This window comes from Pagrus major, chromosome 15, assembly GCF_040436345.1.
Source record: "Pagrus major chromosome 15, Pma_NU_1.0".
Taxonomy (NCBI): domain Eukaryota; kingdom Metazoa; phylum Chordata; class Actinopteri; order Spariformes; family Sparidae; genus Pagrus; species Pagrus major.
Genome location: NC_133229.1, coordinates 13,710,226 through 13,736,252, shown reverse-complemented (window position 1 = coordinate 13,736,252; position 26,027 = coordinate 13,710,226). Strand labels below are relative to the sequence as shown.

The window sequence follows — 26,027 nt, the reverse complement described above, 5'->3', positions numbered from 1 at the left end:
AAGCTCAGACGAGGCACAATCCTGCCCTCTGGCTTCTCTAGCAGTGCCTATCTAACTGTATTCACTGCTATATTGAATATCATGTTTTCAGCCAATGGAAACACTGTTCAGTAACTACAACCCCTGTGGTGAAATGACACTAAGGATTGTTGAATCGTGGCCAGAGTGGACATTGTAATGAGGCAATAAAACCAGCAGGATGAACCATTACATATCCACCGCTCAATTTACTGCGCGGAGGGACGAGCATCGAGGATATTGGGAATCCTGTCGATTGTGTTTAATGGCGGAAACATGAGTTATCCTAACAGGGATTTAGACAGGCTGTGTCCCTGCAGGCACATAAATATTTAATATGTTGCCAGGGTGCCACAGGATGAGCTTGTGCCTTTTGGTTACCGCTCCACTTGTGCAGAAGCAATGCCGGCAAAACAACAACCACTTATTAAAACGAGACACTTCATTGTCGAGCAATGAACGACAACGACATGAACATCTAGGGTCCAAAGCAAACTCGGATGCTGTCAAAAACAACAGGGCAGCATGCCAAGACACTCAATCAGCTTTACATTTTGCAAAAGGGATTTTAAAGTTAGCCTCATGGGAGGAACAAGGCACATGAACACAGAGCTGATGGACAGGTACAGATACAGTTCACTGAGTGCAGCCAAATCAAGAACTGGGAATAAGCAACTATTCCACTGCTTTTTTTTTTTTTTTTTTCTTTTTGAAAAAGTTGTGCCTCAACATCATTTTGTTTTAATGCAGGTAATGTTACTTAGAGACTGTCTCCAGGACAAACTTATGCTTTTACAGTTTGACCACACTGAAGAGAGGGCCTTCCTGAGCTTCCTGTCAGGTGGATCGTTTCCTGACTGGTTGTGATAAATTAGGCACAGGAGGCAGAGGAGTCAGCTTCCTGCTGCTGCTTCCTCATCATTAGTCCTCTCATGTGACCTTTCAAGTCACAGGGTTAGGGTTACACGTCACTGTCTTTCATTTTAGAATTTATTTGCAGGCTGTTCTGTACCAGTCCACACTCTCTGAAATAGTACTAACACCACCTTGTTCTTCCAGTGAGGTCACTGGCCATGTTGACTCAACTGTAGTGGATTTGTACTCACCCCATTCCACTCCACGCCCATACTCACTTCCTCGCCGGTCTCAGAGCCGCTCTCGTACTTAACGCTGGACAGGCTGTCCCTGCTCCTCCGCCTGTCGCCGTCTGTATCCTTCAGGATCTCCACCACACGTGTCTGGTTGATGGGGTCGATGCCCTGATGAGAATAACACACAGGTGCGACACACAAACAAACAAACAAACATATGATCATCAGAACGGGCTTAAAAGTGGAGATTAGCTTGTTGATATAGGTGAGGGTGCAAAGTTACATGGATGTATTAAAGGGGTTTTATGTTTTCTGTCTCTTTGAATGCATTCAAAGCACCGTCCCAGAGACGAGGGAGCTTTTTGAAATGGCTGTGAGATGGGAGTGATGTTATGGGAGAAAGGTGGAGGCTCTATGTGGGCTATCAGTTAGAGACAAACCACTTACTGTGTTGCTCTGGGTCCATAGCAATGTAGAGAGAGGGAAAGAAATATCATGAGATTTGCTGTCCTAACATGGGGTACATATTTATGAATTTTACAAAAACAGGAACTGATAAGTTATCTGCATGCAAAAATGTGCCATCTTCAGTTCAGGAAATGCAGCTGACCTGCTTGCGAGACCTCACGGCACACTCTTCCAGGGTCTCAGCAGCCTCTAGCTTGCCCTGTCTGCGGTACAGGGCCCCCAGGTTCCTCAGGGTGGTGTTCACTGTCGGGCTGGACAAAGAGAAAGGCACATCAGGCACAATTTGATATGAGCAAATTGATTTGTTACGTACTATATTGCTAGAAAATGCTAAAAACCCAGGATAATAAGGAAAACAATAATGCTGATTTGGTCACATTCCTCAAAAAAGAACAAACAAAAAAAGGTTTTTCCACAATATATTGACCTTGTACCTTTATAATCAAGACATGTAACACGATTCACTTTATTCATTTATAAGCAAGTTATAAAAACACTCTTATCAGCTCCGCCTCACCTGTTGACTTTGCAGGCCTTGTACCAGCCGCCGTACTCTCCATACGGAGTGTTGTCTCTGTGCTTGCCCTGGAAGTAAAAAAGAGAGAGGAGGAAGAACAGAGTGTGAAGGGAGTGGTTCTTCAAACTGGGTCAGCAGCATTTTTGTTGTGTTTACATGTAACTATCATATGCCCACAGGGGCTTATATATTGTGTGTGAAGGTCAGCGCCTGACAGAGGATTATATTTCACTTTAAAAGTGAAACGGACCTGTTTTTCTGTGTCACAACCCTTTATTTGACACATTTCACTGATTTAATTTGCAGTTATATCAATATTTGCTCCGTTTTTGTTCAGAATGACATGAGGTTGATGACATAAAGCCCCTCACCTTGCTCATCTCCTCTCTTTCCTCTGCATGCATCCAGATGGGCTTGTTTTCAGCTGCAGACAGAGACAGGAGAGGTGGTCTACACACAGTACAACAGGACTGAAAAACAGATTATCTGGTTGACCTCAGGGTGTTTCATTAAATCCATCATGAAGTATTCATGATGCAGACTGAGCTTTCCATGATACCCCGCTGACAAGGATAGTGACATCAGCCAAACAGTAGCACAGATCATTAGTCTGTCAAATATATATGCATCTTGGTCAGGAGACAAGCTGTTTTTTTGGACTGTTTCTCTGCATCTTTGGCTGGAGAAATACACTTCTGAATGTGAAATGAACCAGGTTGTTCTGACGTGGAGTATAACTGTTAAAACACTTGATAAATGGTTCTGTCTGTTGTCAATAATGTACACGGAGTCCGATAAAATGTTCCTGAGCTTCTTTAGTAAGACTGTAAATACAGCAACACACAGTAACATGTCTTTGTTTTAACTTTAATGTTTTCATAAACATTTTTCAGATTCTTCCAAAAATAAATTAAGACAGAAATAAGCATATAGAGCTTACAGAAAACACTATAAAAGCACAATTGTTTTGTTGTACAAAAATCTGAGCAGGTGAAAGACGGTGATGACCTTATTATCTGATCTCTTCATTGTTTATCCGTACACAAGTAATTTTCAGAGAGCGAGTACCCTTAAAGATTCCCAAGTAACCATTATTACGTTTTCATGCCATAAATTCATTAAATATGCCTTTGAAACACAAATATAGAATATACAACTCCTTAAGATTTACACACTATTTGTGACTGTTCAAAATAAACCATTTTCAACTCCCAGGGACACAAACTGTTGATGCTAAGTGTAGCTGTGTTGCTTCCCCTCAACCTTCAACTCACAAACAGAATCAAAGCTCTATTGTGGAGTTAATTGACACATGAAAAATAAACCTCTCTGAAAAAACGGAGATGCGTACTGCTTTTGCTCAAAAAGCATCAGAGCGGTGCATTGTGCCGAATCCCTTTTATTCCTTTTTCAAAGCAGTCATTCTAATCCCTGGAGGAAAGCCAACAGAAAGCTTCTACTTAAAGAGAAGAAAATTGTGAGAGTTCATCTTTCAGGGAGGTAAACTGTTTATTTCCCCAAATTGTTTGTTTAGATTCTTTGAGTCCTCTGAATGGTGAAGGATGGCATTCTGCTTAGAACATCGTCCACTTTTTAACCATCTGTCCATCATTGACCCTGCTCGCTGGTGGAAGATGAGACAACAAAAAACAAATCTGATCTGTATAATCTGAGGAGCACTTTAATGTAACCCACCACCGTTTTTCCTGGGATAACTGTACTAATTTATTGTGTTTCTAGGCTGACTGAGAGATATCTCCACCACATACTGTACAATATCTACTTTGAGGCCTTACCATCAACAGATCCGAACTCTTTCTCATGAGCACGAGTCAGAATCTCTTTGTACAGGACCTCGGCCTCCTTGTATTTCCCCTGTTTGAGAAAGCAGGACGCCTGAAGAAGAAAGAGAAGTGAAAGCACATTTTAGTGTTGGATCGAATGGGCCTATTGACTCGCTATGTGCCCCCTGAGAGAGCAGCAGCAGCAGTCGCTCTGCATATTTCTCCTGTGCACTGTGACTCATGAAAAATGATATAGTAGCACAGAGCCTCCTTCGCTGTCTCCATGCAGCCTCTCCATCATGAGTGAGACAGGACAGAGGCAGAGAAAGGACTACTGGCTTGGTATGCTATAAACAATGCTAACTGAAACAAAGATGTTCTATAAAACACCTCTGGGGATGACAACACTTACTGAGAGTAAAATGACATTATATTCAGCTGCCTTTCACAACTATTTATTATAGAAGGCTCTTTAACACCAGGCACAGTATAAATCTTAGCATTCTTAGTGTTTTTAGATTAAAATTCAAGCACTTTCAAGGTACCCAAACAAAAAATGTCTATGCTTTATCATCACACCTGTAGTGTTACTATAAATGCAATTTTGAAGTTTACTGAATTCCTTTACACCCACAGCAATAAATGTGTATATGACATCAGTATCGTTTAATTTCCAATATCAAGAGATTTTTGGTACATGAATAATTGTGAAGATGAAACATCACATTATGTTGAAAATCAAGCATGTTTCAAGGATTATATTCAAACTGGAGCATATTCTTAACCTTGAAAACATAGCAGTTAAAATAAAGCATTTTCTAACCTTTAAGACTTTGCACCTTCAGCTGAATACAAGACATTTTTAAAGGACATTTCAAGTGGGAGATTTTCAGGCAGAGTGCTGTGAGAGTTTACATGCTGAACACCCACGCAGAGACTGTGCTCAGGCTGACAGAACAAATAAGTAATTCTGCTCACAATAAAACTACACTCTGCTGGTGTTTACCATGGAGCTTTCACAGCTCAATAGGGACTGTGATTCTTGTCGAAATGAATAGTACGCTAAAGGCTTTGAAAGGATGAGTGGAACACAATCAAAGCAGATGTGCTAGTGGTAGCTCGTCTCTCACCAGGTTGTTCTTGGTTTTGGCCACATTGGGATCATCTGGGCCCAGCCTGCACTCATAGATCTCCAGGGCGCGGCAGTAGTAGTACTCCACCTCTTCGTACTTGCCCTGGTTCTGGCAGAGCAGGGCCAGGTTGTTCAGCTGTTTGGCCACATCAGGGTGGTCCTTCCCCAGGACCTGATGGAAAGCAAGAAGCAAATGTTTTGAATTAACATTTTGTCCTCAGTGCTTCAGGCTTTCCCCATGCGTCTCTCTCCTCATGTACCTCTTGCTGCTTTCACATCTGCCTGCTGCAGGCACTCAGGAGATCTAATCAAAGGCTGGCTGATCAATATAGAGGCTACAGAATAGAGCTTTCAGGCAAAGAGAGACTCATTGTACCTGAGTGAACTCTGTAGCTTTGTCATGTCTCCTAGCTATCTTCTGCCTCGCTCCCCGATGTCTGCTATCCAGTTTCAGCTGTGCTCTCAATTAAACTCTCTAATTCCCCTCCGACACGGGGATGGTACCCAGCGGAAACTTCACAGGCAATTTAAGAAAATCATTTGCTCTTCTTGCTATTTATAGTCGCTGCTGTTTCAGTTGCTCCAAGTGACATTTTGGAAATATTATCACTGTTAATTAGTTTATTACAATGAGCTAATTGTTCACTGGTTTAGTCTTGAGATGAGGCCTTGATAGAAGTGCTGTGGACGGCTCTACTGGTGCTGTCCAGGGATGTGGCCTACCTTTTCTCTGATCTCCAGAGCCCTCTTACACAGAGGCTCAGCCTCCTTGTACTTCCCCCTCTTTCCATACAGTACAGCCAGGTTGTTCAGCGTTGCAGCAACCTGGAAAGACAAACAGAGAAACCTGATTCAGGCCATTTCCTTTGTCTGGTTTGCTTTAAAACTGCAGCTAAGTTTCACAATATCTGAACTTTATTTACTGTTGATGCATCGTAAAATGCATATTGTTTAAAATGCTCAAAGCCACCTGGATAACACAAGATGGCAGTGACGTTCCTTTGTGACTCATTATTGTGTGAAGGATCAGTGTGAGTGACAAGAGCAACAATATGAGGAAAACTGCAAAGCCCACAGAGCTGTAGGGAAAAGCACTTGGCCTGAAATACTTCTTTCAGGCTTTACGAGGTGTTTTGGTGCCACAGTGTAAATTCATTCTTACAAATCTGTTCACGAAGGCAGTGAAATACTTAGTATATTTTAATGTATTCCCATTGGTTGTTGCATTCCGATGTATTTGGTTAATGTCTGATGTATGAGCAGACATTTAACAGTTGTGATTGATGTCTCTCAAGCCTGCAGGCACAGTCAACAGTGATCAACAGTCCATACTTAAATAGTGAAAAAAAAATCCATGCAGACAGACTAGATCAATAAATACAGTCGACTGTGTGGCTATTGCCTCCCTGTTCAGAGGCTTTGAGCCAATATGAACCAACTTCAGATGACTAATCTGATCTATCTAAACATTGATGAGTCCACATAAAGATATGGTTGCTATGACAATATAGGAGTCTTACAGCGGGATGGTCTTTGCCCAGGGTTTTCTCCCGGATGGACAGAGCATCATTGAGCAGATGGGCGGCCTCTTTGTATTTGTTCTGATCCCTGCAACAGTGAGAGGGAGTGAGATGAGTGAGGAGGATTTATGTAAGAAGGGGGGTAACATGAACATGTATAATAGAAACAAATTAAAAGAACTAGCTAAAGCTCCCATATGTAGACATTTCTGACCTATAGACCAAAGCCAGGATGTTGAGCATGGTGGCCACGTCTGGGTGGTCGTGTCCAGAGGTCTTCTCCAGGTCCTCCAAAGCCTGCTTGCAGAGGGGGACGGCCACCTCGTACCTGCCCTGGGAGGCGTACTGGATCACCAGGTTGTGCAAGGTTCTCAGACGAGCTGGGATCTCGTAGCCTCCCTGCTGGGCTGCAGCCACGGCTGCGCTGTTGTGTTGGTGCTGCACTGCAGGGGTCACACGCACAGGGCAAAGGTCAGCTTGGATGTCAAAGGGAAAAACCTCTGAGGTGATTACATCTCTAACTACATTTGCATGCACACGATGCTGTGGTTTCAGGGAATAATTAGATCATGGGGATGACTCAATTACTATTTAATGGCATGACATTATCTACCACAGTGTCCTGTCTTGTTACATTGATAGTCAGGATAATATACTAGGAGAAGGATGTGACACCAGAGAATCAGGCCTATATGATCTTATTATCTTTTGGATAAACATGTTTAATTACCTCTATACTCTGAATGGTGGCTATGTAATTTTGGAAGAAAAACTCCTCTTTTTTAGAAAAGCTTTGTTATGAAGTTGAACTGTTTAATGAATGTACAGAATCATAACATTAGGCGAAATCGCTGAGTACTGTTGTTTCTTACTTCCTTGCCCATGCTCCTCCTCGTCATTGGGGAAGAGGTCATCCAGGGAGTCCTTCGGTGTCTCTCGGTCCTTCTCCTCCTGCTGAGATAATCAAACAAACTGACAGTCAGACCCTTGAACATAGGGTTCATATCTTTTTCTTTCATAACAGTGCCTTCTAGTTTGCATTAATTTGATGGAATAGTTTTATGGATTTGTCTATGTCAGTGGAGAATGACCATTTCTTCTTTCACCACAGCAAATCAAATCTTGCATAAAGCAGGAATGTCAGCAGTCTAACACAAGCAGAGCAGACAGTCTCACTGAACCAGAACAGACTCTGAACAACAGCCCACATTAGCTACCCTACGAACGTCTCCTTCTTATCTAACTTACAAACATGGTGACACGTCCTCTCCTGCACCATAGCTTGTTGAACAAGCCACCAGACAAACAGTCACAGGGGAAAAGTGCACGGCTTACATTGGTTTGCATGCTAATTAGTTAAATAGCAGAGGCACAATAAACATGTAGTCTGGTTAGATGCTGGTGTGTTCCTTGCTCTTAAAAAAAAAAAAAAAATCACTATTGCCCATGACTTGTAGCTACAGCGTAAGTTGGCTTATTATTCTCTTGTTTCGGAGACAAAACAGAGCATTTATGATATTTCCGTTTTCTTTCATTTTAAATAATATAGACCTATTAAAAAATACATTCAAAGAATATACTGATATTTTAGTCTAAAAGAAGGGATGACTAGATGTGATTTCAACTGGACTTTAACACAGCAGCCTGTTAAAAAGAAGTGGGAAAATGGAAAGTTGCTTCCAGAGCAAGAATAAGGATCCTTCAGACTGTTGGCAGGATGAGTTCCTGCAGTGTTAAGCATTTAGTCGATACGGGCTATTACAGACGCTTTTTGAGACTAAGAATAAGGTCAGAATATGCAGCGAGTCATCAGACCATCAGATCAATGAGGACCTGACCGGAAAGGCTCATTCCTGGAAGACCATGCAATTTCTTCTTCCTGTCACAAACAACAGCTGTGTTGTTCTCCTGTATCACATATCATCGACAGTCTGCAGCCCTTTAGAGTTCAAGAAGTAATTTTAAAGCAGATTCAAAATAAAATGGTTCCAAATTGGTTCACAGCACAAGATTTGTGTTAATATTTTATGACTATTTCTGTCTGACTATCCTCTATGACCATTTTGTTTTCCTCATGATAACTAACACGTCATCTCCATTTAACTGCATGGGGTAAATAATAGATAATCTGGGCTACAGTCCAAGACCAAACTTACTTCCAGAGTATAGTACTTACAGTGGGTGAGATATCCTCATCATATTTTTTGAGCTGGTTCATGAACTCCAGGTGCTTCTTCTCCTCCTCCAGCTGGGCCACGCTCTGCTCGCTTTTCTGCAGCTTCTGCTGGGTGTTGGCCAGCTCGTCCCGCAGCCACTGGTTTTCCTGGCAAAGCCTCCTCACCTGAGCACGCAGTTTCTGCTTCTCAGACTCCACCGCGTTCAGATGGTTGGACAGGGCCATCATCACCTGAAATGGAGAGAGCATGGGAGAGCAATGATGTTTAACAAGAACAGAAGGCAGGAGAGTACTAACTGGGGCTGGTTGTGAATGAATCATGATCACCACACGAGCTCAGTATAGAATGAGGAAGCTGTGAGGAAGCAGAAACACAAAAAAGAAGAGCACAGTACACACGGCTGTGTGGGTTAAAAATCACAAATTTACTACACTGTGAACCATTCTCTCTTTCCATGACATTTCTGATATTAAAAAATGTAACTCACTTTATTTCATGGAAGATACCCTCCTAGTGACCAAACTGTATGTACTCATTAAAAAGGAAAATACTTTTTTTGCCCTCCTCATACCTTTACCACCCCTTCTTACCTGTGCTTCTCCCAGGCCCAGCTCAATCATCTCCACTGACTTGCGGAGCAGGTTGGACTTCTCATGCACCAGGTTGGCCTCTTCATCCTTCTTTAGGCACTTGATGGTCTCCAGGAGGCTGTGGAGGATTGAGTTGTGCTCGTTCTTCAGGGCCTCCAGACCCTGGATTACCAGCTTCGTGTTGGAGATGATCTCCTCCTGAGAGAGCTTCTCCAGCTTCTCTTCCCGTGGATACACCATGGTGGACATCTTCTATGTTGCTCTGGGAAACCTGTACAGAAAGAAAAGAGGGAATCACCAGCTGTTACAACATGTAAACCCACTGGACACTGGGGGGAAATTTAAACAAGCAGCAGCTGCCACATTAAAACACATTTTCATAACGGTCTTCCAAAGATGCAGCTGTGCTTGTTTAACACTCAATTTCACAAAACAGAATGTGAGAACTCAGCCAAACGGCAACTGTCACAACGCGTCTCTTGTTAGGTGTCCTCTATTTATCTGAAAGCATTTTCTGTTTCCAATCATCTTTCACACTATAAACCACAAAAAAACATTCTCTGATAAAGTGACAGTGAAATTCTGTGATTAAAATATGTCACTATATTTACATGCACAGAATATTCTGTTATTTGTCATTATTCTGAAGAAGATATTATTCCTACATAGCTGTTTGAAAAAATAAAACTGAATATTCCACTATTATTCCTATTTATATCGCAGCTGTGAGTACTCTGATTAACATGCCCTATCATGTCAACATGAGGAAAAGTAGAATAGCTAGAGCTGCTTGAGCCATTTTCTCTTCTCCTTCTCCCTTTACCTCTTTGCAGCAAAATAAGATTTGGTTTTCAACCAGTGGCAGACTTGTTCGGCCCCGCGAAAACAGCCTCCCTCTTTCGTGCCCTCAACCACCTTCACAAAAAAGTTGGTGTTGCAATATTTGCCAATATCCAAAGACCTGTTGATATACAATCTTTCATAATGTTTATGAGGAGTTCAGTTTCTTCTTTAAAACAGAAATGTGGGCTTTTCTTTTGGGCACGCATCTCTTCTCAAGCCTTACTAACTAGTAGTAGTAGTAACAAATTGGGAATACTGGTGGAGTCTTAGTGATCATGTAAACGTAGTCCACGTCAGCCAGTGTAGAACCCTGCCCTTGATGCTGATAAAAACCACCTCATTTGTGTGCTAAGCTAATGAGATCATAGCGTGATCGACCAGCAATGTGGCAGCCATAAAACAGGAAATTAACTTTAATCACTACAGGGGAGATGAGGGATTCAAATTTCATGAGTGAGATAAGGCAGCATTTCTTGCTGTTAAATAAGATAGACACGTAATGTATGTTGTTCAATATGATCCAAAAGAAAGGGACTTTCTTGGGTGAGTCTCAGCTGCAAGTGTTGAATGAGTAGCCACATACAAATTAAAGACATGCGCAGATTCAGAAATCCTGCTTTAAGCATACCCAAGCGCCACAGGGATGTATTATTCCGGTGGTCAGAGTGTTGGGATTTGGCACCTATAATAAGCTGTGGTTGGGAGCAGGGCTGCAGCGTGCTGTCTGACAGAGGGCACACAGATGCTGCAGTGTGGGTGCCTTCTGGTGCCAGCACTTTATTCAAACAGAGGCCTAGCTGGCTGCATGACTGGCTAAAGCGTCAAGGAGAGAATGACATGACAAAGGCCTCTGTGATACAGCTTAACAGCTGGTCAAGTCACATAAAAAGAACTCCATGTCAATAATATTGCGATCTGAAGAAATGTCAGCCCTTTGGTGAGTGCATGGAACATGTGCTATTTTCCCCAAACAGTCTGAACATAACCTATGACTCACTGAGCCACATCGCTGTTGGCTATATTGTGCAAATGTCAGAGTCTGTCGGCCTGCCCTTCTGACTGGAGTCCAGGCAATGTTGAGCTAGTGCATGCTGGATTTTAGCAGCAGTGAGGAAAATAAGTAAAGGATGAGGGGGTTTGCAGTCATAAACACCAGCTGAGAGCCATCTGTCAAGAGAAAAATATACTACACCATTAATAAGCCACTCACTGCTTTGCTGCTTGCATTTTTAGTAGTTGTCTATTGAAGCAGAGCACTGAGAAAATGAAAAGACCACCAAAAGCCCCAAACAGCTGCAATAAATAGATCTCTGTTTGGTGATGTGACAACAGGAGAGAAATTGACAGCTATATAAAGTCCTGTTGTAGATGTAGCTGCAAAAACGAGAAGATATGTCTTCAATGTTCAGAGAGGACGATTAATGGCTAGGTTATGAATCGAACTACTTGAGACATCACAACATGATCATAAATGGCTGCTAGGGCTGCAACTAATGATTATCAATATCGATCAACCTGTTAATCATTTTCTCTATTAATCAAAAAGTCCCTTAACTATAAGATGTCACAAAATAGCCAAAGGTGACCTCTTCAAATGTTTTGTTTTGTCCATGCAACAGTCCAAAACCAAAAGATATTTCATTTACCTTCATATGAGACAAAGGAAAACAGAAAATGGACATATCTGAGAGGCTTGGAACTACTGCTACAACTAACAATTATTATCATCGATGAATCTGCTGAATATCCTCACAATTAATCTATTAATCGTTCATTTTTTAATATGTCGAAAAATTGTGAAAAATGCTCATTGCAATTTTCCTGAGCCGAAAGTGATGCCTTCAAAATGTCCTAACAACAGACCAAAGCCCAAAGACTGAAATAATTAAACGATTGAAATAGTTGTCAAATATATTTACTTCGATCGACTAATTGACTAATCGTTGCAGCTCCACTCAGATCAAGGGAATTTTAAGCATTCTTTCTTTGTAATGGATTATTAAAACGGTTGCTGATTAACTTTTCTCTGTGAACCAATTGAGCCCAGAGATTTAACTATTTATCTTGCCTTGTTCTGAGACCGCACCTTTCAGAAGAAAATCAATTTTTCTTGTGCATTTTCAGTGGACCTTGGTTCAGCTTTACAGCTGACATACGGAATTGTCCAGCTGGGTCTGTTGCTAGTATCCAGTAATTACATCCCCCCTGTGATGTTATGCATGTCACATCATGTAATCACAGCTGCGCTATGTCAGGGCAGTGTTGTTTATGGTGCTAATATATTTCATGATGGACAGTGGACAAGTGCACAGGGACAGCAACCTGCAGTCTACTAATGGCTGACTAGATGTCAGGGCCTGTGGAAATGAGCTTTAGTCAGGATGACACTGGAGTCTGTGCACCACCAGCTGGAGGCTGTGGACAGGCAGGAAAGTAGGAGTGATCGATGTCAGGTGACCTAACAACATGGAGTATATGGGAGCATACAGAGAAGACAAATGAACCTCTGCTGTCGGCTCTCAACTTCAAATTACAAGTTCCCCTTCCTGCTTTATCATCCTCGGGTTCGTGAACCTGCTTAATTAAATCCATTGATCCACTGATTTTTTCACTTTTCCAACTAAATTAAGTTTTGGAGACAGAAGAGCAAAATGCCTCAGTGTGACGATGGCGAAAGTGAAATGTCCAGTAAACTCTTCAACTCTAAGCTGTTAAAACGCTGCGGTTTTGCTGCTGAGTGATTAATACTGTGAATATTAGTTATGGTACCCAGAGGTGACATTGAGCATCCCTCATCCGGAATTTAGTACCTTATTGCACTTGATCTCTTTTCTGTCATTTTATAGGAAGCAACAGAAGAGCTGTGAAAAGCTAATTCGCAGAGACAGCCAACCTCTTTTGAAGAGACGAGTGACAAGATCCATTAAGTATTTTTCATCACACGTCAAACGACCCCAACTCTAATGGAACAAAGCATATAATCAATTAATGGTAACATGCACTCTTTCTAAACCATTTCTAGAGGTTTCAGATCATCAAATATATAAAGTGTGACTTTATATTTGCTGCTAGATTCATGATTAAGAAGTATAAAGATCAAATGAGCATTTACTCAGATGTATAAAAACGGATCTGGTTAGAATTCATTAGTCCATGGAGGTTGTTGGGTTTTTGGTATGCACATATTTAATATGCTGAATACAAAATGACCAGAGGGCTTACAGTCAGCGGTTGCAAGAATGCATAAAGGAAAATGTGCAAAAGGGAAACTTAGTCAGTGGGCAAGAAGTAACACGATTTTGTGAGAACTTGCATGAAAGAAAAATAGACCATAGCACAGATGCTATGCCCAGACCTGAAATGGACTCTGCACTTTATATAAAGATCTATTCAAATGTTCCAAACAAATGGAGTTGAACTCTCTTTGCATGGTTAAAGAGCTGTCTGTATTTGAGTTAAAGGGCGTTTACAGTCATATGGTGCATGAGCATCATGTGAGGCCTAAGTGAAGTCAAGGTGGAGATTATAAAACCCTAACTTCACATGGAGACATGTCAGACAGATGAAGAGAAGTTTGCTTTGCCTACAGAACATTTCTCCCTGATAAGGTCTGGCACCAAAGCTCTTACCTTCTCTGAACAAGATCTGAAATGATCTCCTTGAAACATATTCACAGATCAGACAGCTCATTACCCTGTGCAGTTACTCTGAGTCTCTGCAGTTTAACACTTACGTGGATGAAAGGCCTGTCTCGGTAGGAATACGCAGCAAGTAACAAAGGGAAGAACTGCTTTCATGTCAGTACGGGGAGAAACAAGCAGCTTTGCTTTGATAATGTACCCAAACACCTGTATCGAGGACTTCTGCTGCCTTCAGACAGCTGCAGTTAATGTTTTCCAAGTCTTTAAAGAAGTGAGATAAAGTCCAACAGGCCTGGTGTTTTCCTTCAAACACACTGCCCTTGAATTAATCTTTAACATTTACTTTTGTGTGTTTCATCATGTGCACCTTCATTAACAGTTTAAATGCAAGTGACTGATTAAATTAAATAACATGGACCAGCTCCAGAATATACAGCACATATTCACTTGATTTGGGCTTTTATCCAAATGGCCTCATGATCAGGATCAAGTATTAATCAAGGTTCAGTAGCAGCCAGTTAGGTACAGTAGCTCGTAAGAAAAAGTAAACACGAGGAGGCCATTTTCAACAAATCTCTCCGCCCAGGGCTACTTGATCTACCACTTGAATACGTACGCAACCAAAATAAGACGTGGTGCATTAACAGATGTTCCTGCATCTCACTGGTACTTTGCAACAGATGGAGTATTTCACAAAATGTAGCTTTACAATCAGGTTGAAATCCAAAACCATTTAAGTGGCATGTTTATGCAATAAACAGGACTGTCAGTGATTTATTCTTTGCAAAGTGGTCTTTGCTCATGAGGAAAAACGATGGGAAACAAATATGAAAAAGGGGCAACTTGCACTCTTAAAGAAATCTTTATATCCATTACAAAACCAACTAAATGCCTGCTAAAGGCTTAATCCATCTATCATTCATGCTGCCAGTGTTTGCAGCTGCTACAGCTTGCCGGACCAGAAAACTAACCTCGGTTTCAGTGGCAGATCAGAGCCTCATAGTTTGGCACGGAGAAAAGCTGATGAGATAATGACTCCTCCTCCAGCAATAGCGCTACACGCCAGCAAGGCGCATCATAAAAACTGCTGAGCTAATCCAAAGTGATCCTCCTTAAAATGAAAAAGGAAACCTTCCAGCAGACGCAAATGGAAATGAAACAGGACAGGAATTAGACTGAGGGTGGGGAGAGAGTTAGATGGGAGCTGCTCGCAGGATGATGATGACCTTCCCACTGCTCCGTCAGAACAACCAACATCAGCTCAGGGCGGGCATCAAGAGACAGCCCCACCCACAGCGGGAGGAGAGCAGAGGAGTGTGGAGGAACAGGTCGGATGGGGGAGGGAGCCATCCTGATGTAGACTGCTCCTCTATACTCATCAGACACAAAGGAATACAGCTAATGAGACACAACGGAATAGACTCAATGACACTATTTACAGGCTCGAAAGGACTTTCACACGCCACCAAGGCTGAGGGCACACAACACTGCAAGGTTAAAACCTGCTGTCTCATGGTACTACAAAGCAGATGTGAAAATATGACACCGATTTACATATGTAGCTCCTGGCCTTACATTCTCAACTTAGCACCAAGCAATAAACAGCTGTTGGGGCATTTGTAATACAAATTCAACCATTTACCTTGTGCAGTCCAGCAAATGCTCTAATGGTGAAGGGAAGATTTGGAGCCCACTAAGCACTTGCAACATGACACTGGACCGTAATGATCATACCTACTTCCAGTACTAACATACAGACAACCTCTACAGTGATTTTCATGAGCTGAATAATACAGTGGTGATCTCCCAACTATCTAGTTTCTGACAACATGATTAAATTGGATTTTCCAAACGCAAGTACCAGTCAAATATCTGTCAATAGAGTGGTAACAGATCACCTGTACTCCATCGGCCTCAAGGGAAAAATCAATCCAAAGGAGTGACATTATAAACTCTAGAGCTAGAATGCTAGAGGAGAAACACTGAAGTGATGCTTATTCTTTACATCATATGGGATGTTCAATTTTGGAATAGGGCTGAACAATTAATCAAAATATTGTCAATATGGCAATATAGCAAAGTGAAATATCCAAATCACAGGAGGTGCAATATTTTATGAAAAATAAAACGGGTCATAATATAACATTATATACAAATAAAGCATTGTGGAGCTATAGAGATGCCTCGGCCTACAAATCATTTTCTCCAGACATCAGGGAACACATCATCATTATTAAGTGAAACTGAAATGCAAACATTACCAGTCCCACTAAAATTGTAATTCATATCGCAATGGCAGTATGTAAATATAGTCATAATATATTTTTCGCATTCAGCCCACTTTGTGAACCAGAATAAACATACAACATACATAGGCTGAGATTCTTCAGATTTATTTATCAATCAAGTATTCATTTATTTATTCAATTTCAAGCTGTAGCAAAAAACAATCCCCGAACTTTAAATAATCAAAATTATTACTTACTCTTTATTACTTAACACAGATCTCTTCAAAAACAACTGTATGTTTGATGAAGTGGATCAGGAAGTGAATTTTATGGACAAGTCAGATGACTCAACTTTGCAGGGGGATCAAAGGTCATATAATATTGCAGCATTCATCTAGTTCACAAGCCAATACAAACGCCTAAGAGGAGAGAGCAGCATTATAAAAGGCAGTTCTGTGTTTATAGAAAAAAAACTCTGTACTTTCCGTTTCCTTCTGAGCAGTGGAAAACCTAGGCCATCTCCCTGTCATGTTTGCACATCCAGAGCTCCACTCTTCATTAGTCTCTTAGTGGCCTCAAGCCTCACATGATCACATCTCCCGTTGGCAAACACCATCATCACTCAGTCCCTTGGTTTTCCTAATCCCTCCCTGCCATCTCTACACTACAGTCATTCATGTTTAATGGGCTTTCGCACACTGATATCAAAGAGGAGGATCAACTGAATAACCTTTAATTGTACTTAAGTGTGTACTTGCTACTGCCAAGTGTAATTGCATATCATACTGACTTTAGGGCGGGAGGAATACTCATTAGAGGTTGCCATTTTCTCATTTAAAATTGCATGGATTTGGTTTTAAGCAGAGCTACGGACAAACCTTTAAATATTTGTCCTACAACCTTAATAAACAGATGCAAAACAAGTCACAAGCTATGGAAACAAACCGTTTAAGAAAGGGTGTGGTGCTTGCTGGTAATATAATAATCCAAAACTAGCATAGGAAATGGAAAAAGGCAGACTGCAGTGGGTGCATCAACAAGCCAGTGGCCGATCTCTGTGCCATCTCCCCAGAGACGCATTTCCTGTCTACTTGGTGAAGTCTGACACAAACAAATCACTTCGTCTTCCTCTGTTTCCTGCGAAAACAGCAACCAACACACTGTCTGCATCAGTACCAGACACAAAGGATAGCTGGCCACCAAGGAGGGTGTGGCAAGGCCTGGGATGACCAGGAGGGAAGAGCCACTGACGCTGTCTTTAGTCATCCATCACAGCACTGACACCAGCTGCTACAGGGCTGTTTTTCTACTAATACTTGTCTGTAAATATGTCGACCTGAGTGTTGCTACTGATGCAGGAGGAGGTACCAGCCAGAGCATCATGAGTTTAATGTAAAGCATGTGACACCTGTGTTGATCACACTGCTCTCTACACAGGTCAACAGTCATGTAACATCAGTCGTTTTGAAAAGAAAGCTGGGCATTTGATCTAATACATTGTTGACTGCATGTATACCATGCACCATTAACGTGCTTGGTATACAAACAAAGAGTCTCCTAATCATTTGCAAACTAGGCCTAAATCAGACCATAAAACAACAGATCAGGCGGTCTATCATTTGACATCAGAGCTGCTCATTAGACTGACAATTTCATTCTGTTCCGACTTTCGCAGTTAACAACGGGGCTACGATTTTCTATCTTCATCTATCAGGTTTTTAATTTTCAATAAGAGCTGATTTCACAAGTCCTTCTCCTCACTACATTTATTACAATATTCTCTGGAAAACTCCTACGTTTAGCTAACCTCGGTGAAGCTGTTGCTTTTTGATCTGTTTAGCGCTCCCGGTCAGCTACTAGCTAGCTTCAGCTAAGCGGCTAGCATCACCACTCCCTAGTCGTTACGAGTTCACCCTGTTCAAACGGCCGCGCTGATAATTTCTATACACACGTCTTCAAATTAGTGCTACTTAAATACACGGTCATACAAAGGATTCACAAACGTATGATGTTAGTTAGTGAAAATAGAGCTATCACTTACCGAGAGCTAGGACTGACGGCTAGCTCAGCCCCTTTAAATCCAAAATGTCTCCAGCACAGCAAGATTCTCCCAGCAGCCTCTGCGGCTGGGTTGATGTGACGTCATGTTTTGTTTTCGCTACTTTTCTTCTATCTGTCTATATACAGTGGTGTTGCTCTAAAGTGTACATGTGAAGGGTTGGTGCGCAAGGGTGGAAAGATGATGACTGTAATTTTAAGGTTTAATTCTAAGTTTCAAAGACATACGACCAGGCTGTAATAGAGTGATGGATAAATGGCGCATGAATTCCACCACAGAAAAAAAAAGCTAAATAGCACATAGTGACATCTGGTGGTGAACTTGAGCACTAACCGATGGAAGAAATTGTAACATTTCAATATTATTTCAATTCTCTCCTATTTTTTTCCACAGTTAATCAAAAGGCAGATTTTCCTTTTCTCTTCACCCAGGTGAATAAATATAATTCATCTTCAGTGTTGTCTGATAGTATGGAAATGTTGCTAGTATCACACATTTACTCATTGGAAGACCACACAATCCACAAAAGTAGATTTACTCTGAAAAAACCCTGAAATGAACTGATTTTGATAATGATCTCAGATATATTTTCTTTTTCAAAATAGAAGCTGTGTTTATTTGGTTAAGGGTTAATAAAATAAAGAGGGCCGTTGTTCAATCAATTAATTCATGTGACGATGTTTACTGGTGGCTATTTATCTCAGGACACTGCTCATAACTCCACACGCTTGCACGTAATATTGATTTGATTATCAATAGTAATCAATATCTGTAAAATATATATATCTGTGACAGCTTGAAACACCTTAATTGTCCAGCAACCAATAAAAATGTGCACCTCAAAACAATGACTGCCATTGTGATTACGACCAACTGCTTTAAAACATGGAAAAGTGGGCAACAATGTTGACAAACAGTAAGCTGTATTTAATGTACAGCAATCGATTGTAAGTGTTAGATACAAGAAGAAGAAGAAGAAGAAGAAGAAGAAGAAGAAGAAGAAGAAAGAAGTAATTGTTAGCTCAATGGCACATCCGCACAGTTACGATCTATGGTTACAGTGATGTGAGAGGACATTTCTGCCACCTAGAGGCCAAATTGAAACCAGACTGAAGAAACCGATTGATTTAGCTAATATTACACGTCATCAGTGCGCGACGTAGCGTGCAGGACTGTGAAGGACGCCAGCGAGAAGCTTGGGGATGAAATAAGTCAAATATAAAGGTTGGTTTAATGTTACTACTACACTGGATTATATCGCAAATTGGGCATTAGTTAAACGGCCAGTATGGTTTAGTTTATTAAAACAGGAAACAAAAAACGGGTCCAGTTATTGAGCCGGATTTACCTCACTTGCTCATTAAGCTAGCTGTAGCTCACGTTGACTTGCTCTTTGGTAAGGTTACTGACAAGTTCTGACGACGGTGTAGGCACAATTTATACAAATATATAACAGTCAAGTCATTGATAAGCAGCAGGTTATGTAATTGATCCATAATAATTCGATTCAAGTAGAAACCTGTAGACTGTGTTGTATACAGTTAAGCTAAAGTTGCATACCAGGCAGTGGAAAAGACTCCCAGCTGACAGTCTGCTCCTCCTCTGCTCCTCAGCTCTATCAGGAGGACGTTGTTATGATGGCGGTGTCCTGTCTAACTCGAGCCCTGCGCTCCCTGACTGTGTCCCAGCCTGCCCTGCTCTCCTCGCAGGTAAACATCCACTGCCTGGCTGTCAGTCACACTGAAGAGCTGAATCATCACATCGCATCTACCAGGCTGTAACATCGATGTGTTGCTTTTTGTGTCGACAGGCAGTCACACAGACTAAGCTGGGGACTCTGGTGCCCAGTACAGGTGGACAGTGCCGAGGCTTCCTCACCACAGCCTCTCTGGATCAGAACAGGACACAATGGAAGAAGAGGGAGAAGTACACCGTCAATCCTATAGGGATGAAAAAGACCGGAGGCAGAGATCACACAGGTAAAGAGTGTGGTCAGTGGAGCAGAAATAGGATAAATGGGTGTGTGTTTACAAGCAAGGCTGGAGGAGGGCGAGGTTGCTGTTTCCCTCTTATGTGCAGAATTGGATCTGGATTTGCCCCTTGTTTTGTTTACAATAGTAGATTTAAAATCTTACAAATTTGAGAGTTTAAAACAATCTTTTGGCCTACATTATCAATCTGTTGAAGGCCTGACTGACATAAAGTGCAGAATGTTTTAAAATAACCTGGACTTTTGTAATATGAATAGAGAAAAACAGCCCTTTTGACGGTTTTTACAAATAGATAAGTAAAATCTGATTTGATTAGTAAAATAGCATCTTATATAAGACTATATCAATATAAATAGCAGTCTTTACAGAGGAAGCACTGTGAAATTGTCCTACAGAATAAATATTTCACAAATCTCAAGCAGGATTTGAAATGGAGCTAAAACAATTATTGAATTAACCGATTAGTCAATCATCAGAAAGTCAGTCTGTAACTATTGAGATAATTGATTCATTGAAATTCTTTCCAGTAAAAATGCCAAACGTTATGTAACTCTAGCTTCTCAGTTGTGAGAATTTGCTGCTTACTTTGTCCTTCAGTCTCGTCACTGCCGGTTGAACAAAACAAGCAATCTTAAGACTTCACCTTTGCTGATATATACATATATTTTTAAAGGAAAAAGACCAAATGATGGATAGATCAATTGAGAAAATAATTGGTAGAATAATAATAATTAAAAGGAAAAATATTGTTCTTGTTTTGTTTTCTTTTGCCTTCTCATGGCTTTATTTTATAGGACAGCTGAAGAGTGACAGGAAATGGGTTGAGATGCAGCTCTTTGTGATGCATTTGCTTTCATAACAGCTGAGATACTTGTTCCGCTTGCTGAGTGAAAAGAGCCGTCGTTTTTCTTTCTGCCACTCAGGGAAGATAAGGACACACGGCATCGGCGGGGGCCACAAACAAAAATACCGGATGATCGACTTCCAGCGACTGCACTATGAAGCAGACAAAGAGACCAAGCCCTTTGAAGAGAAGGTTGTTGATGTGCGATACGACCCGTGCAGGTGAGATCAGCTTTCAACCGTGCAAGACATTTATCAGTATATATACTGAAAGGTATGAACATCCAGTTGGTTGTAATAAACTGTGTTGTCTACACAGGTCTGCTGACATCGCGCTGGTAGCTGGAGGCAACCGTAAAAGATGGATTATTGCCACAGAGAACATGCAGACTGGAGACGTCATTAAAACATCCGGTGTTATCGGACGCATGGCAGGTATGAACCTTCACTCAAGAAGATTTTGTAGATTTTGTAGTTGACAGAAACTTATACAGTATCCTTTTGTTTTACTCTGCAGTCTCAGCCAATGAGGGTGACGCATACCCACTGGGAGCTCTTCCTGTGGGGACACTGGTGAACAACCTGGAGATACAACCAGGGAAGGGATCCGAGTACATTCGTGCTGCAGGTAATCTATTGCTTGAACGTGTTTCTAAATGCATGTTTGGCCTCAAGGACAAACTGGTGAAGTGATTAACAATGATCATCTTGTTAGAATGAAATGTTCTAAGTACACTCCCTCGTGGTAACGGCGCTCCCCAGTGGCAGTGCCGCCCCCCAGATCCCAACCTAAATGAGCATCTCTGAGATGTGCCAGAAGAAGTCGGAGTCATTGAGGCCCTTTGTGGATCGGACTTGACTCTTACTCTTTGAGTCCTGTAGGTTGATAGTTGGTCCACAAATTCTCAAGTGGATTGGAATCTGGGGGATTCAGAGGCCAGGTCAACGCCTTGAACTCTTTGTCACGCTCCTCTGGCCATTCCTGAGCAGTTTTTGCGACATGGCAGGGCGAATTGTCCTCCGGTGGGGGGCCGCTGCAGTTGCCATGAGAGGTTGTACTCTGTCTGCAACAATGTTTTGATGGGTGGTGTGTGTCAAGTGGCATCAATGTTATTCACTTCACTTGTCAGTGATTTTAATGTTGAGGTGGATTGGTGTATAAACAGTGAGGACAGCAGCTAATGATACTATTCAATCATTTTTAATTTCAATTTATCATTTAGAGTTTAAAATGACACAAACTTGTGAAGTATGTCAGTCAAAATTTCAGAGTCCAAGGGGAAAAATCAGCTGACAAATTGTTTCAGCTGTATATACAGTGTATGGTGACATGTAATGCAATACTTATTGATGCACACACGGTATGTAAATCTGACGGTAAAGAAATTATATTTATTTGTTGTATTATTATGTACATTAAAGGTACAGTGTGTAGGATTTAGTGGCATCTTGCTGTGAGGATGCAGATTGCAACCAACAAAATACCCCTCGGCTCACCCTCCCTTACATATACCCTCTCTAGAGCCAGTATGTGGTTTGTCCGTATTATTATGTGTCCGTTATGAATATTATATTCCATTTCTGCCCTATATCCAACACACTGGACCTTTTAAGTTTCATGATAGAGCCTGTTTAGTCTCATGTTATCTGGATGCCTTGTGCAAACTGAATTTTTTTGGTTTATTTCGTTTGCAGGCACAAGTGGCGTTTTGCTCCGTAAAGTAAACGGAACAGCAATCGTTCAGCTTCCGTCGAAGCAGCAAGTTCAGGTGAGGTTATCTGGATCAAGATATAGATACAGAATCTGTCATGTTAAAACCGTATTCTGCTCTGAACTGAATGTTGTCATCTTCGCAGGTGCTGGAGACCTGCATGGTCACAGTGGGACGTGTGTCAAACATCGACCACAATAAACAAATCATTGGAAAAGCCGGTCGCAATCGCTGGCTCGGCATTCGTCCTTCGAGCGGCTTGTGGCAGAGAAAGGGAGGCTGGGCAGGACGCAAGATTAAACCGCTGCCTCCGATGAAGAATTACGTCAACCTGCCCTCAATCTCAAATAAAACGACATGAGTCTGGACATGTTCGGGATTGGAGATTGATGTCTCTCGCTCATAATCGCCATGTACTATTATTTTGGTCCTTGCAATGCAATTTAATCAACTGTTCGGAGAGAAAACATGAATAAAGACGAGCTGTTTGTACAGAAGATTAAAAATTTTATTAAACACAACTGCTTGTGAGAGCATGGAAAGAAACAAAACAATATAAAAATCCAAAACATATTTACATCTATAGTAAAACATGCAGAGTAACCCATATTTTTAGTGGTAAATTTAAAAATACTGTCATGTCATTTAAAATAGGGTTTGTGCAAAGACACTGGGTGGCATTTCAAGTAACAGGAGCAATGAGATGGCATGTTGTCATTGTAGTTTGACGATTAATGGAAACCATTAACACTGATGTTAAGAGTTTAGTTTTTTGCTGTGCCAAAGTGGGCATGCCTGCTCATTGATCCAGTCTTGTATAACACCCCCATGCTACCTCTAGATTTAGGGCAAAAAAACTCGAGGTCAAATACATTGAAATACACTTGTCGTTATGCCTGTTTAGTATTTAAAAGGCTAACTCACATGACAAATTCCCTCAAACAACTCTGCCCTGGCTAACACTTCACAGCCCCAGTTTACAAGTAACGTAAGGGCCAGTCGGTCTCCCAACTGAGAAGATGGTGAACCCTTCAAAAAAGCAGGAGACAGGAAAACTTGACTGTACAGTCACAGGCAGACATGTGTGGTGGTAGCTGCAAAATTTCAACATCAAGTGGCAAAAACATTAAGTAACAGACAGCCATGACGGTTTATCAGACCTCATCGGGCGCTTTAACCCATCAACAAAAACACAACATCCCTATGAAAAAGGGTCATTTAGAAAAAAAAAAAAAGAACGGCCTTCTTCTATAGGTAGTGGTTTACATCTCAAATATAACACCTCTATCACTTCACCTCAAAACCAAAGCATGTCCCAATTTAAGCTAAAATGTGTATAAAACCACATGAAAGTGCATTACAAAGTGAGGGAAATGTATGAGAAATGACATACCTAATAGTGTTTGCATTGTACAAGTCGACTTCATAGTAATGAGTTCTGGAAATATATTTGGCATTTATGTCAAGAAATAAAGGTAAGCTATTTGTGCTTTCAATTTAGTGGGAGGGGGGATTCACAATAATACATCTTGTATATATTTCTATACAATACTAAAAAAAGCCAGCCTATCAAAGCTTGTTAAGTCTTCACTTTATAAAAAGCAACAACAAACTCATACAGAAGGCCCTTTGTCCAAAGGTTTCCTATTGCAAAAGTTTCACGTAACACTATTCAGGGAGTACCATCGAACATATAGCACACCTACACAGACACACATAGGCAGTGACTTGGACAACCTGGCAAGACTCCATACTCTTTTCATCCTATTTTAAAAGCAATTCAATACTTGCATTGCGCTCGACACTTCCTGTCGAAGTATGATTCAAGTCAGCTCGTCTGTGTTTTTCTCAGGCCAACACAATACTTAACAAACCAACCTATCAGTATGTTTTAGGATCGGCTCTACTTTCTTGTCCAGCCACGGTCAAGCTGTATTAAAGGACACAACGGTAATTGCTTGGTTACAATGTGCACACGTCTTGTAAATGCTTAATGAGTTTACATTTGGCCAAATGTGGAGCACTGACTAGTAAATTTCTCATCATTAATAACTCAGTAATCTTAATACTGATCTCTACACGGACCACAAATGCATTAAAGGTACAATTTTTGTTAAACTTACTATGAAGTTTGGCCAAGCCAAGAGCTCTGGTGGTTACTGTAAAACAAACTTGACTTTGGCACATCACTGAACATCTGGAGAAATCTAGTTACTGCGGGTCTGTGAGACGTCCTCTCAGGTAAAGCCATTACATCAAGCTGAACACGCGGGTGGTGGCCATGTTTGCAAAATGAACGCTGTTAAAACGCAAAATTACTCCAAAAAAGGCCTAATTACAACACAGGTGGAAAATGCAGCTGGGAAAACAATTCAGGACCTTGAAACGATAAGACAGTTCATACAGTCACAACTTAATTTGGCATTCAGCTGTTGATAGTTGAAATTTGTTGTTTCGTGTGTCATGTTACCCTGCTTTTAAGTGGGTGTTTCTGTACAGTCTGAATGTACACACACACACACCGATACAAAATCTTGAGCACTTACAATAACAAACTGATTCGATGAACTGCTCACATGAATGTGTCATAGCTACATTCATCATAGCTACCTTCAAAAATACCTTGGTTGAGTTGATTTTTTTGATTTGCTTTCGGTACACAGTGTGCTCGAAAGCAACGAGGCAAAAAAAGAACTTCTGTTCCTTTCTATAAAAATTTACCTTTTTTGAGAAAGTAAAGGGACGAGTAAGAAAACTGAGCACTGAGTTAGAAGAGAAGGATTCCATCTAGATTCACAGCAATATTCCAACTTTCAACAACAAACACAAACACGGTCTCAAACAATCTCACACACGCCACTGCACATCACCATCACACTCCTCCATTGTCTATAGAGTAACAATAAATGTAGGATTTCACAGAAATAATAAAATGTTAACAAAAACAAAGTGCAAACACAGCTGCCATTATCGAAATGTGGCAAATTGTCAAAAACCTCAAAATACCTCCGAGGCGGTAGCACAAATCTTACAAAATAGTACTTGTTCTTTTTGTAGTGTGTAAAAAACAACAACAACACCCAACAACATCAACATCAAAAACATCAAATTGACAACATGAAATTTTGTGTATTGAACACGTGGTTGTGAGTCAGTAAGATTTCCACAGGAAAACTATTACTGCCTGGGGCCCGTTGGCTTTGCCTCTAAATTCTCTGTATCCTCTCAGTGAGACAAGTGCAGCGGAGAGTCAGGTGGTGGTGGTGGTGGTGGTGGTTGGGTGGATGGTGGCCAGGGTCACACAGGCTTAGTGTAACCAAAGATTCCCACCGGGAAGTGCTTGACATGTGTTGGCCACTGGGCAGCGAGCTGGAAAAACTTCACATCATTCCACTCCACTCCATCAATGGTGA

General features: G+C 41.2%; 3 protein-coding genes across 10 annotated transcripts in view; 1 reads left to right on the top strand and 2 right to left on the bottom strand.

Annotated features, from left to right (window-relative positions):
* LOC141009370 (kinesin light chain 1-like) overlaps positions 1-19,646 on the bottom strand; it is a 27,239-nt gene extending 7,593 nt beyond the window's left edge. The window contains exons 1-14 of one of the 7 annotated variants that reach the window (XM_073481966.1): positions 19,629-19,646; positions 9,298-9,568; positions 8,707-8,937; positions 7,403-7,484; positions 6,745-6,973; positions 6,531-6,618; positions 5,734-5,835; positions 5,009-5,182; positions 3,891-3,990; positions 2,466-2,518; positions 2,095-2,162; positions 1,720-1,828; positions 1,557-1,565; positions 1,125-1,277 (exon numbers count right to left, since the gene is read on the bottom strand). In XM_073481966.1, coding sequence (XP_073338067.1) covers positions 1,125-1,277; positions 1,557-1,565; positions 1,720-1,828; positions 2,095-2,162; positions 2,466-2,518; positions 3,891-3,990; positions 5,009-5,182; positions 5,734-5,835; positions 6,531-6,618; positions 6,745-6,973; positions 7,403-7,484; positions 8,707-8,937; positions 9,298-9,546 — 1,647 coding nt within the window. In that variant the 5' untranslated portion in view covers positions 9,547-9,568; positions 19,629-19,646. Of the gene's footprint in view, positions 1-1,124; positions 1,278-1,556; positions 1,566-1,715; positions 1,829-2,094; positions 2,163-2,465; positions 2,519-3,890; positions 3,991-5,008; positions 5,183-5,733; positions 5,836-6,530; positions 6,619-6,744; positions 6,974-7,402; positions 7,485-8,706; positions 8,938-9,297; positions 9,569-18,050; positions 18,133-19,628 lie in introns of those variants that run through there. The other 6 variants (XM_073481965.1, XR_012180135.1, XM_073481971.1 and 3 more) reach the window with 6 other exon arrangements.
* Positions 19,222-23,135, top strand: mrpl2 (mitochondrial ribosomal protein L2). The gene is made up of 8 exons (XM_073481972.1): positions 19,222-19,292; positions 19,682-19,777; positions 19,879-20,047; positions 20,983-21,124; positions 21,222-21,337; positions 21,420-21,530; positions 22,598-22,671; positions 22,760-23,135. Exons 2-8 carry the CDS (start codon positions 19,703-19,705, stop codon positions 22,973-22,975), a joined length of 903 nt encoding a protein of 300 aa, XP_073338073.1. The 5' UTR covers positions 19,222-19,292; positions 19,682-19,702; the 3' UTR covers positions 22,976-23,135.
* Positions 23,101-26,027, bottom strand: part of LOC141009369 (phosphofurin acidic cluster sorting protein 2) — a 48,632-nt gene continuing 45,705 nt past the window's right edge. For both annotated transcript variants that reach the window (XM_073481964.1, XM_073481963.1), the window contains one exon: positions 23,101-26,027. In XM_073481964.1, coding sequence (XP_073338065.1) covers positions 25,912-26,027 — 116 coding nt within the window. In that variant the 3' untranslated portion in view covers positions 23,101-25,911.